The 13,415-nt window shown below is 41.7% G+C and overlaps 1 protein-coding gene across 1 annotated transcript; it reads left to right on the top strand.

The window, feature by feature from the left end:
* Nucleotides 1-395: 395 nt before the first annotated feature.
* On the top strand, nt 396-12,881 carry LOC307043093 (myosin heavy chain, fast skeletal muscle-like). The gene is made up of 39 exons (XM_079687327.1): nt 396-617; nt 692-835; nt 918-1,074; nt 1,167-1,194; nt 1,291-1,387; nt 1,497-1,589; nt 1,678-1,741; nt 1,821-1,919; nt 2,016-2,119; nt 2,239-2,377; nt 2,490-2,608; nt 2,857-3,006; nt 3,107-3,277; nt 3,375-3,675; nt 3,823-3,887; nt 3,987-4,074; nt 4,186-4,303; nt 4,386-4,509; nt 6,160-6,296; nt 6,373-6,628; nt 6,714-6,956; nt 7,039-7,215; nt 7,294-7,439; nt 7,532-7,622; nt 7,721-8,110; nt 8,234-8,360; nt 8,450-8,568; nt 8,656-8,852; nt 10,026-10,209; nt 10,320-10,485; nt 10,596-10,720; nt 10,818-11,126; nt 11,218-11,421; nt 11,529-11,654; nt 11,741-11,911; nt 11,999-12,103; nt 12,199-12,294; nt 12,447-12,578; nt 12,783-12,881. The coding sequence occupies exons 1-39, from the start codon at nt 411-413 to the stop codon at nt 12,801-12,803; spliced, it is 5,790 nt and encodes a 1,929-aa protein (XP_079543453.1). The 5' UTR covers nt 396-410; the 3' UTR covers nt 12,804-12,881.
* The last annotated feature ends 534 nt before the right edge of the window (nt 12,882-13,415 follow it).

The following is a 13,415-nucleotide window of genomic DNA, read 5'->3' as shown; positions in this document are numbered from 1 at the left end:
GAATGTGTTCTGGTAGCGGTACACAGGAAAATAATTGAAGTGTGGACTGTTACCAATCCACATTTCAGTTTACTTCCTACCTCTGAGAGCAAAGCAGCTGACCCCTACACTGCTTCCTGGGCCCTGTATAGTAGCTGCCCACTGCTTCTAATACTAGGATGGGTTAAATTCAAAGACTACATTTCACTGAGAGTGGTACTGTGCACATTTGTGTGACGATTTAACGAGAATTTGATTTGAATCCTTCCATTTCAATTTCAAGGACAATTCGATTTAATGGGGATATGTTTATTTTTCTTTGATGATAGACATTCTGGGCTGTTGAATCAAATTGATTGAAAACATTAAAATAAGTAAGATTAATAAGATTTATCTTACTTGTGTGTACTTCACAGAAATAAACTGCCACCATGAGTACCGACGCGGAGATGGCCTTGTATGGCAAGGCTGCCATTTACCTTCGTAAGCCAGAGAGGGAAAGACTTGAGGCTCAAAGCGCACCATTTGATGCCAAGAGTGCTTGCTTTGTGTCTGATGTCAAGGAGCTGTACTTGAAGGCAACACTCATCAAGAAAGATGGTGGCAAAGCCACTGTCAAAATACTTGGAACTGAGGAGGTTTGTATCATTAAATCAGTGTGTACAAGGAATTGAAGTTGATCATTTGTCATGTAACACATTTCCTGTTTTAGGAGAGGGTAGTGAAAGAAGAGGAGGTCTTCCCATTGAACCCTCCCAAGTATGACAAGATTGAGGACATGGCCATGATGACCCATCTCAATGAAGCCTCTGTGCTGTATAACCTCAAAGAGCGTTATGCAGCATGGATGATCTACGTAAGACTAATTGCCTAATGAGACTGAACAATGTTTGCTGGAAACATGAAGTTACATTTCAATTCTCTATGATATATTTTAGACCTACTCTGGGTTGTTCTGTGCCACTGTGAACCCCTACAAGTGGCTCCCAGTATACGATGCTGAATGTGTAAGCGCCTACAGAGGCAAGAAGCGTATGGAGGCTCCACCCCACATCTTCTCTGTCTCTGACAACGCTTATCAGTTCATGGCTACTGGTAAGTCATTACCACTCATTTAAAACACATCAGTATAGGGTTTCTGTTTTTAACATGTACTTGATTGGTTTATGTTTTTTTTACTTGTACAGATAGGGAAAACCAGTCTGTCTTGATCACGTAAGTTTGTGACATTTACAATTGTGCCAATTTAATTTTAATTGAGATAAATCAAACATATTGGTCACGTTCTTAATAATCTCTGTCTCTACCTAGTGGAGAATCTGGTGCTGGAAAGACTGTGAACACCAAGCGTGTCATCCAGTACTTTGCAACAATCTCAGTTTCTGGACCCAAGAGAGACGCATCAAAGGTATGTTACTCTATGATGATGACGATTCGGATTCGTTATCTTTAGAAGTTTTTTCAGGGACGAACAAATGAAGTCGTTTCCTGACAGCTATTCTTAACCTGGATTTTAGGGGTCACTTGAGGATCAGATTATTGCAGCCAATCCATTGCTTGAGTCTTATGGTAACGCCAAAACTGTGAGGAATGACAACTCTTCTCGTTTTGTAAGTATGGAACAGTTTCTACACACGAGAGAAGCATTGTTACATTGCACATGTGGAGGGACATTAATGATTATGTTATTTCAAACAGGGTAAATTCATCAGAATCCATTTCAACACAGCTGGCAAACTGGCTAGTGCTGATATTGAGACTTGTAAGTAACAATCCTTATAGTGTATACAAGCTACTGTAAGTCAGATTTAGCCTGGCACTGACATGATCAAAACTTGTAGATCTGCTGGAGAAGTCTAGAGTGACATTCCAGCTTGAGGAAGAGAGAGGCTACCATATCTTCTACCAGATGATGACCGGCCACAAGCCAGAGCTGCTTGGTAAGGAGAATAAGATATTGCAATTGTTTCAACCTTATTAGACTTTTACATTTATACAAAATATCTACTGACATGTTTATCTTTTTTGGATTCTAGAACTGGCACTCATCACAACCAACCCCTACGACTTCCCCATGTGTAGCATGGGTAAGATTGTTGTGGCCAGCATTGATGACAAAGTGGAGCTGGAAGCCACGGATGTGAGTAATTTTCAATTCAACATGTTTAAATAGACTTTGTGAAACAAATGCAACATCATAACAACTCTTTTAAGAACTTTTGCTTGAACAATTGTGTTTTTTGTGTCTCTTGACATCAGAATGCTATTGATATCCTGGGCTTCAATAATGAAGAGAAGATGAGCATTTACAAGATGACCGGTGCTGTGCTTCACCATGGTAACATGAAGTTCAAGCAAAAGCAGCGTGAGGAGCAGGCTGAGCCTGATGGCACAGACGGTGAGTATTTAATCTTAGCTCAAAGCTTAGAGCTTGGAAACAACATTGATACATTTCTTGATAACATTGTGTTCTTCACAAATTATGATGGACATTTCTGAATTATTTTCAGATGCTGACAAGGTTGCTTATTTGCTGGGTCTGAACTCCGCTGACATGCTGAAGGGTCTGTGCTATCCTAGAGTGAAGGTCGGAAATGAGTATGTCACCAAGGGACAGACTGTACCTCAGGTAAACAATGATGATCAATATCCAACATTCGACTGTTTATAAACAAAAAATGTAGTACAGATTTCATTAGGAAAAAGATATGCGATGTCAGTTGGCATTTTCTGTACTAGTTCTAATTTAATTCTAAATTCAATGGCGTCTTTTGTTCAATTTTAGTTTTGGAATTTTAGTGGCATGTATCCTGAAAATAATATAATATACCAGTTGTATATGTCAAAAATGAAATCACATCACTTTTTTTCTTCAAGGTCATGAACTCAGTGCCTGCCCTGGCCAAGTCTATCTATGAGAGGATGTTCTTGTGGATGGTCATCCGTATCAACCATATGTTGGACACCAAACAAGCTAGACAGTTCTACATTGGTGTGCTGGATATTGCTGGCTTTGAAATCTTTGATGTAAGCCAGAGTTTGAACAATTTAGCAGTTGATACTTTTCAATAAATAATAGTTCTTAATGCCTTGTGAGAGATTATGAAGATGATATGTCCTTTTGCAGTTCAATACATTGGAGCAGCTGTGCATCAACTTCACAAATGAGAAACTGCAACAGTTCTTCAACCACACCATGTTCGTCCTGGAGCAAGAGGAGTACAAGAAGGAGGGTATTATCTGGGAGTTCATTGACTTTGGTATGGACTTGGCTGCCTGCATTGAGCTGATTGAAAGGGTAAACACTTCATTTATTATATCATAAATCATATGTAACAGTTTTTTATTTGTTATAATATATCACTAAATGATATTCCTCTTTCAACCTTTTCAAGCCCATGGGCATCTTCTCCATCCTTGAAGAGGAGTGCATGTTCCCCAAGGCCTCAGACACATCCTTCAAGAACAAGCTGTATGACCAGCATCTTGGCAAAAACAGAGCATTTGAGAAGCCAAAGCCCGCAAAGGGCAAGGCTGAGGCCCACTTCTCCCTGGTGCACTATGCTGGTACCGTGGACTACAACATCACTGGCTGGCTGGACAAGAACAAGGATCCCCTGAATGACTCTGTCATTCAGCTGTACCAGAAATCCTCAGTGAAACTGCTGGTTTCGCTGTATCCTCCAGTAGTTGAGGGTAAGATAGTAACTACAGTACATACATTTAAAACCAGAGATAATATATACTTTTTACAAATCAAATGTATATTTGTAATATTATTTTATCTCATCAACTATTACTTGTTTATGCTAATTGAGTGACATTCTAACAAAACATCAACAGATGCTACTAAGAAGGGAGGCAAGAAGAAGGGTGGTTCTATGCAGACTGTGTCCTCGCAGTTCAGGGTAAGTTTTCTAAAAGCAAACATAACTAATAGATCTCTGTTTAAACTAAAACTCCCAATTGTGGCATTTCATGACATGAGACACCATTATGGATTACAGGAGAACTTGGGCAAGCTGATGACTAACTTGAGGGCCACCCATCCTCACTTTGTGCGCTGTCTGATTCCCAATGAGTCAAAGACTCCAGGTACATATACAACAGTATTGATGACTGGTTTGGTTTTTAATTCTGTGCTGCATCAACAGAAATACCTACTATTTACTCAAATAATTAAATATATAATATTTTTTTGTACAGGTCTTATGGAGAACTTCCTGGTTATCCACCAGCTCAGGTGTAATGGTGTCCTGGAGGGTATTAGAATCTGCAGAAAAGGTTTCCCCAGCAGGATCCTCTATGCTGATTTCAAGCAGAGGTATAATGTTTTTATACATAGAATTTTAACCTCTCATTATTACAATGTAATGCTCCTCCTGATAATAAACTCTTTCATATAGATACAAGGTGCTGAATGCCGGTGTCATCCCTGACGGTCAGTTCATGGACAACAAGAAGGCTTCAGAGAAGCTGCTTGGGTCAATTGATGTTCCTCATGATGAATATAAATTTGGACACACCAAGGTAAGTACTTTACATTTACTTCATAACTGAGCTAATGAATATTTACCAAAGACGCTGTACAGTGTATTTGTTGTATGTTACTTTGACTACGGTAGTATGTAGTATACATGTAATTAATTAAACTACCTCAGGAGGTCAACTCTGGTAGCCTCTTGTTTTCCATCCCGGCAAATAATAAAAAATAAAAAAATACTTCCTTGATTATGATGAAACAAGTGATTAAGACTTGGCCTTAAAACCATTCCATCCAACCAAAAACCATCATGTAAATACAAGTCACATATTTAATTTAGTTTCTTTGCTTGCTTGTTATACAGTGTTTCATTACATTACATTACATTGCATTTAGCTGACGCTTTTATCCAAAGCGACTTACAATAAGTGCATTCGACCGGGAAGACACAACCTTGAAGAAAACAGAATCATATAAGTACATCAGGTTTCATAGAGCCAAACATTTCAAGTGCTACTCAACTGGCTTTAGATAAGCCAGCCCTTTATTAGTATATAAGTGCTTTGTTAGTAATTCAATCGCTCGAAGTGGAGTCTAAAGAGATGAGCTTTCAGTCTGCGCCGGAAGATGTGTAAGCTTTCTGCTGCCCTGATTTCAATGGGGAGCTCATTCCACCATTTTGGAGCCAGGATAGCAAACCCACGAGTTTTTGCTGATGGGAACTTGGGTCCCCCTCGCAGTGTGGGTGCAGCGGGCTGTTTGGCCGATGCAGAGCGGAGTGCACGTGCTGGGGTGTACGGTTCAACCATGTCCTGGATGTGGGAAGGGCCAGATCCATTCGCAGCATGGTACGCAAGTACCAGTGTCTTGAAGTGGATTCTAGCAGTTACTGGAAGCCAGTGAAGGGAGCGGAGGAGTGGTGTGGTGTGGGAGAATTTAGGAAGGTTGAAGACCAGACGAGCCGCTGCATTCTGGATGAGCTGCAGAGGTCGGATGGCACATGCAGGTAGACCAGCCAGGAGGGAGTTGCAGTAGTCTAGGCGTGAGATGACGAGAGCCCGGACGAGAACCTGCGCTGATGTCTGGGTCAGCTGGGGACGTATTCTCCTGATGTTGTAAAGAGTGTATCTGCAGCAGCGGGTTGTAGCAGCGATGTTTGCAGTGAAGGACAGTTTGTTATCTAGGGTCACACCCAGATTCCTTGCAGTCTGAGTCGGGGAAACAACAGAGGTGCCGATGTTGATTGTTAGGTCAAGAGTGGGACAATCTTTTCCCGGAAGGAAAAGCAGTTCAGTCTTGTCAAGGTTGAGCTTGAGGTGATGAGCAGACATCCACCGAGAGATGTCTGCTAGGCAAGCAGAGATGCGTGCGACGACCTGGGTCTCTGAGGGGAAAGGACAGAATTAGTTGGGTGTCATCAGCGTAGCAGTGGTATGAAAAACCATGCGGGCTAATGACAGACCCGAGCGAGTTTGTGTACAAGGAGAAGAGGAGGGGACCAAGAACAGAGCCCTGAGGGACCCCTGTAGTTAATTGACAAGGGTCGGACTCGGACCCTCTCCAAGTTACCCTGTAGGTGCGGTTTCAAGTGTTCATTACTTGAATTCATCATTTATTTGCTGAAAGACATTTATCTTTCCCCTCCTCGAAAAAAGGTATTCTGATTCTGAAAACATATTTTGTTTCTGTTTGTTCAGGTGTTCTTCAAGGCTGGCCTGCTGGGTACCCTTGAGGAGATGAGAGACGAAAAACTGGCATCTCTGGTCACCATGACTCAGGCTTTGGCCCGTGGTTACGTCATGAGAAAGGAGTTTGTGAAGATGACAGAAAGGAGGCACGTTGAAAACTGTTCATTCTGATCAATGGTGTAAAAAATAAAGATATTGTCTAAAACCAATTTCTCTGTGCAGGGAAGCCATATACACCATCCAGTACAACGTGCGCTCCTTCATGAATGTCAAACACTGGCCATGGATGAAGGTCTACTACAAGATTAAGCCTCTGCTGCAGAGTGCTGAAACTGAGAAGGAGCTGGCAAATATGAAGGAGAACTATGAAAAAATGAAAACTGACCTGGCTGCTGCCCTGGCCAAGAAGAAGGAACTGGAGGAGAAGATGGTTTCCCTTCTGCGGGAGAAGACTGATCTGGCTCTGCAAGTAGCATCTGTAAGTAAACGTCAACAGACAAATATGCTTTTTCATGTTTGTGAATATATAAGAACTCAAATGTATTTTTATGAAAATGGTCTAGGAAGGAGACAATCTCTCTGATGCTGAGGAGAGATGTGAGGGACTCATCAAGAGTAAGATTCAGATGGAGGCCAAACTCAAAGAGACAACTGAGAGACTGGAGGATGAAGAGGAAATTAATGCTGAGCTCACTGCCAAGAAGAGAAAGCTGGAGGATGAATGCTCTGAGCTCAAGAAGGATATTGATGACCTGGAGCTTACCTTGGCCAAAGTGGAAAAGGAGAAACATGCCACTGAGAACAAGGTTTGTAATCAATGATCTGTCCATTAGGTAGTGAGATTATAATTATTTATTTGTATTAACAAAATCTTTCTTGCACACTTAGGTGAAGAACCTGACCGAGGAGATGGCCTCTCAGGATGAGAGCCTTGCTAAGCTGACCAAGGAAAAGAAAGCCCTTCAGGAGTCTCATCAGCAGACTCTTGATGACCTGCAGGCAGAGGAAGACAAAGTCAACACTCTGACCAAGGCCAAGACCAAGCTTGAGCAGCAAGTGGATGATGTAAGTTTAAAGTAACTTGATTTGGCTAAGCAAGATTATTCTTGAACATGATAATTAAAAATGTATACCTTTGTTTAGCTTGAGGGTTCTCTGGAGCAAGAGAAGAAGCTGCGTATGGACCTGGAGAGAACCAAGAGAAAGCTTGAGGGTGATCTCAAACTGTCCCAGGAATCCGTCATGGATCTTGAGAATGACAAGCAGCAGTCTGATGAGAAAATCAAAAAGTAATTTAGTTTTTCTGTTTAAACAACATATATTTTTTTAAAGAAGTGTTCAATTGCATGAACTCAATGCACTTTACCAATTTTGTTCACAGGAAGGAATTTGAATGCAGTCAGCTCCTTAGCAAGATTGAAGATGAGCAGTCTCTGGGTGCTCAGCTCCAGAAGAAGATCAAGGAGCTCCAGGTGAGATAGTGTGTTAGACTTAACAATACTGCATACATGTGTTATTATGTGTAATAAAGTGAATGATTGCTAAAAGAGAAACCATCTACATTCAACAGGCTCGTATTGAGGAACTGGAGGAGGAGATTGAGGCTGAGCGTGCAGCTCGTGCCAAGGTTGAGAAGCAGAGAGCTGACCTCTCCAGGGAACTTGAGGAGATCAGTGAGAGGCTGGAGGAGGCTGGAGGTGCCACCTCTGCTCAGATTGAGATGAACAAGAAGCGTGAGGCTGAGTTCCAGAAGCTCCGTCGTGATCTTGAGGAGTCCACTCTGCAGCATGAAGCAACTGCTTCTGCCCTTCGCAAGAAGCAAGCTGACAGTGTTGCTGAGCTGGGAGAGCAGATTGACAACCTCCAGCGTGTCAAGCAGAAGCTTGAGAAGGAAAAGAGTGAATACAAGATGGAGATTGATGACCTCTCTAGCAACATGGAGAATGTTGCTAAGGCAAAGGTACACTAGCATTACATGCTTTTTTTATTATATTATATGTTACCAATATGAATATAGTACATCATGTACATTATTTTGTGAATAAAATCTGATCACTGATCTTGTTGATTTCTTCCTCATTAGGGAAATCTTGAAAAGATGTGCCGTACTCTTGAGGACCAACTTAGCGAACTGAAGACCAAGAATGATGAAAACGTTCGCCAAATCAATGACACAAGTTCACAGAAAGCACGTCTCCTGACAGAAAATGGTATCTACATGTTTTTGGTGAACCATCTGTGGAGTATATGATTGAGAAACGTAACACAAACTAACGTATTATAATATCTTTCACACAAGGTGAGTTCAGCCGTCAAGTTGAAGAGAAGGAAGCTCTTGTCTCTCAGTTGACCAGAGGCAAGCAGGCCTCCACACAGCAGATTGATGAATTGAAGAGACAGATTGAGGAGGAGGTTAAGGTAAGAAACCAGTAAGATAGTATATATTTGTATGATTTGTTTGTGATTTAGAAATTGTGTAAAGGTTAATAATATTTCTTACAACAGGCCAAGAATGCTCTTGCCCATGGCCTGCAATCAGCCCGCCATGACTGTGATCTGCTGAGGGAGCAGTTTGAAGAGGAGCAGGAGGCCAAGGCTGAGCTGCAGCGTGGAATGTCCAAGGCCAACAGTGAGGTGGCTCAGTGGAGATCGAAGTATGAAACTGATGCTATCCAGCGCACTGAGGAGCTTGAGGAATCCAAGTGAGTGACATTCAAACTGTTAAATGGCCAGAAGTGTAGCATTTTAGCAACAACTCTACTGTTTCCTGAATTGCTGGTAATAACATTAGTATTTTAAAATGTGTATAGCTTCTTACTTTGAGGCCAATCCTTTAGATCAGGGGTCGGCAACCCCTGGCACTGGCACGCGGCACCGTAACCAGTGGCACACTAGGAATAAGTGGAATAAGTGTGCAAAATATTTAAATTAATTTTCGGATCCTGAACGCCAGAGCGCGTCTCCCCGTTACCTGCAGAAGGAAGCCATGCACGCAACGCAGCCCCGCTCTCTTTATCTCCAGGTGACTTTCTGCCGCTTTCCTCCGTGGTGCAGTGCTGATCGTTTCACCATGGAGGAAAGCACTTCACTAATTGCAGTACCCATAAGGAGCTGTACAAATGACGCAGTTTTTGCGTGGCTGTGTTTATGTAGTTGAAAGCCCAGTGGCGATCTGCTCATCTCTCATCGAAATAATATGCTACAAAGGGGCGGACTGGCCATCTGTGTGTTGAACTTTCCTGTCGGCTCCCAGACCGTAGTCGAGGAGGGCAGAAGCAACAAGCTTCAGGTTCAATAACCCACTTTAGCTTAAATGACTGGAGAGAGGCGAGCTCTTCTTGGGAGGACGTTGCATTTATTTAGCTGTTCTTCTGTTTCACAAAATACATCAAAGACCTGTTTTTCTGCTTTCCCGTTTCACTTCCAGAAACATACACACGTTCCCTCACTGTCGCTCTACCATTCACAAACACACATGCACAAGCCGCACCCCTCTCAATCTCTCAGGGACAGCGATCTCATCTCACTCTGCATGACCCTAATATCATAACTTGTGTGTTCTGGAGAATCACAGAACGGACGATCGTCCTTATCATTATGCCGTTTAAACCAATTATTTAAATGTGTTTGTTAAATTCGGCATCATGTAAGTTGCGTTGACAGGTCCAGTAGGTCCCCCCCCCGTTGATAATTATCGATCGTTCGCACGCTGATAACATTTTTTTTAAATGGCACTTCATATCAAAAAGGTTGCCGACCCCTGCTTTAGATTAATTAATACGTAATTAGTTGTTTCAGTTATGCAAATATAACTAGAAAATAACTTGTAACTTTATGAGTTTAACTGAGCCACAAATACCTCCATTTTCAAACAGGAAAAAGCTTGCCCAGCGCCTTCAGGAGGCTGAGGAACAGATTGAGGCAGTGAATTCCAAGTGTGCTTCTCTTGAGAAAACCAAACAGAGGCTCCAGAGTGAGGTGGAGGACCTCATGATTGATGTGGAGAGGGCCAATGGCCTTGCTGCCAACCTGGACAAAAAGCAGAGGAACTTTGACAAGGTAACACCATTTACTGTGTTTGGTCAAAACACACAAACAATGACATGAATATTTATTTTGCCCTGATACTTTAACACAACCAAATAAACTGTATGAATTGTATTATTCAGGTGTTGGCAGAGTGGAAGCAGAAGTACGAGGAGGGTCAGGCAGAGCTTGAGGGAGCACAGAAGGAGGCTCGTTCTCTCAGCACTGAACTGTTCAAGATGAAGAACTCTTATGAGGAGGCTCTTGATCATCTGGAGACCATGAAGCGTGAAAACAAGAATCTGCAACGTGAGTTCTACATAATGTCACAGAGTTCAACATGAGTTGGACATTTTTTTTGTTGATATTTTACCATTTAAGGCTCAACAATATGATAAACCCCATGTATCTTTCTGCAGAGGAGATCTCAGATCTGACTGAACAGATTGGTGAGACTGGCAAGAGCATCCATGAGCTGGAGAAGACAAAGAAGCAGGTGGAGACAGAGAAGACTGAGATCCAGACAGCTCTTGAAGAGGCTGAGGTATTTCTTTCCTGGGAGTTCATAACATAAAAAATCATTGACAAATATATCAGTGTTTGAAGGCAAAGATGAGTGTTTAATTGTTTGATTTCATTAGGGAACTCTGGAACATGAAGAGTCTAAGATCCTGCGTGTCCAGCTGGAGCTCAACCAGATTAAGGGTGAGGTGGACAGGAAGCTGGCAGAGAAAGATGAAGAGATGGAACAGATCAAGAGGAACAGCCAGAGAGTGACTGACTCCATGCAGAGCACTCTGGATTCTGAGGTCAGGAGCAGAAACGATGCCCTGAGAATCAAGAAGAAGATGGAGGGAGATCTGAATGAGATGGAGATTCAGCTCAGCCATGCCAACCGCCAGGCTGCTGAGTCCACGAAGCAGCTCAGGAATGTGCAGGCACAGCTGAAGGTATAGAAAAGGAACAGTTGCTTTTCCAACTATGGTAGATTGGGCTACATTTTGGCATTCATGTATATATGTCTGATCTTTTTCTCACTAGGATGCACAACTGCACCTTGATGATGCTGTCAGAGCCCAGGACGACTTCAAGGAGCAGGCTGCTATGGTGGACCGTAGAAACGGTCTTATGCTGGCTGAAATTGAGGAACTTAGAGCTGCTCTGGAACAGACAGAGAGAAGTCGCAAAATTGCTGAGCAAGAGCTGGTTGATGCCAGTGAGCGTGTTGGACTTCTGCACTCTCAGGTGAACAAACCTAATCATTTCAATAATTCAAGAATCAAATACAATTTCAACTAACGTGAATATTAGGCATGTGATGACTTCAGAGGCTAAATATATTTACCTTTTAGAACACAAGCCTTGTGAACTCCAAGAAGAAGCTTGAGACAGACCTGGTCCAGGTCCAGGGTGAAGTGGATGACACTGTGCAGGAAGCAAGGAATGCAGAGGAGAAGGCCAAGAAGGCCATCACTGATGTAGGTTTCAATGCCATGTGTTCTTACTTTTAACGGCCATTTTCTTTTTTATATTTCTAATTAACATGTTTTGATGTCTCCTGTAGGCTGCTATGATGGCTGAGGAGCTGAAGAAGGAGCAAGATACTAGTGCTCATCTGGAGAGGATGAAGAAGAACCTGGAGGTTGCTGTTAAGGACCTGCAGCACCGTCTGGATGAGGCTGAGAACCTGGCCATGAAGGGTGGCAAGAAGCAGCTCCAGAAACTGGAGTCTAGGGTAAAAAAAGTCATACTAAGATTTATATAGCTGAAAGAAACCTTTGAAAACAAGCTGGATACTTAATGTTTTAATGTTATTCAAAAGGTGCGTGAGCTGGAAGCAGAGGTTGAGGCTGAACAGAGACGTGGAGTGGATGCTGTTAAAGGTGTCCGCAAATATGAGAGGAGAGTTAAGGAGCTCACCTATCAGGTACGGTTACTATCATAGTTCAAATGTACAATACCAATTCATCTAATATAGAAACCTTTTAAACTATTGAAACATGCAAATCTAAATTGGCACAGACTGAGGAGGACAAGAAAAATGTTGCCAGGCTGCAGGATCTGGTTGACAAATTGCAGCTGAAGGTGAAGGCCTACAAGAGGCAGGCTGAGGAGGCGGTAAGGACAATATATACATTGTTTTGTAGATATGTTAGATTTATTTTTACCAGCAAATCTTGCTAATTGTTAAGATTACCATCACATTCTTATATTATATTTTAAAGTTTTTGAAGGTCTCTGTAACTTAAACTATGTATCTCTTATTCCAGGAGGAACAAGCCAATACTCATCTGTCCAAGTGCAGGAAGGTTCAAAATGAGCTTGAGGAGGCTGAGGAGCGTGCTGACATTGCAGAGTCCCAGGTCAACAAACTGAGAGCAAAGAGCCGTGACTCTGGCAAGGTAACTATAAAGACATTTCAGCTTTTATGAATGAAAATTAAATTAACTATCTCTTAATGCAATACTTAAGTCTTGACAGAACAAATATAGCCCAAATCTTTATGAAATGAACGACAGAGAAAACATTTAGATGTATGCAGAGTATGATGTTTATGCTTGTGCATATACACTGTATGTATTTATATTTTGTTTGTTTTTTTACAGGGAAAAGAAGCAGCTGAATAAAGCACTTGAGTTGATTGGCTGTTTCTAATCATATAATATGATGTGAAATATTCCACAATAAACGTTTTTGATCTTCAATGGAATTGTCTTTCTTATTTGTGCAAATGCTGTGCAACAGCATTCCACTATTGTTCATCTTTTCTTTCATCATCTTCTTCTACTTCTTTTTTTTCTTCTTATTTGTGTGAATGCTGTTTACAGCTAGGGAGAAAGGCCTTTTTCAGATTTTAACATTAATGTGTATTGCGCAGCTCGTTAAGGCTAGAGTGCTTTGATGTCAAAACAGAGTGGAGGAGAGCTTGACATTTGCCCAAAAATATTTTTTAAACCTGCCATAATTCCCAAAACCAACACTCCTTGGACATCATTTTTTCATGAAAAACTTAGGAAAATCTCTCCTACGTTGAAAAAAAAAATTAAGATTTTTTTTTTTAACAAAATGCCTCTTGAAGAGGGCATGAAGAAACAAAAACGTGTCAAAAAGTCCACCTAGCTCCCAATAGAATCCCATGTTAAATGTTGTCCGGATCTTTCTTCAGTCCAGAAATAAGTACACTTTAAACAAACTGCTCCAATCTCCACATTTTACACACAAAACCCCCAAAAACCATA

Source organism: Notothenia rossii (assembly GCF_949606895.1).
Source record: "Notothenia rossii genome assembly, chromosome: 6".
Classification (NCBI taxonomy): domain Eukaryota; kingdom Metazoa; phylum Chordata; class Actinopteri; order Perciformes; family Nototheniidae; genus Notothenia; species Notothenia rossii.
Note: the sequence above shows the minus strand (reverse complement) of the source record. Positions and strands in the feature narration are given on the sequence as shown.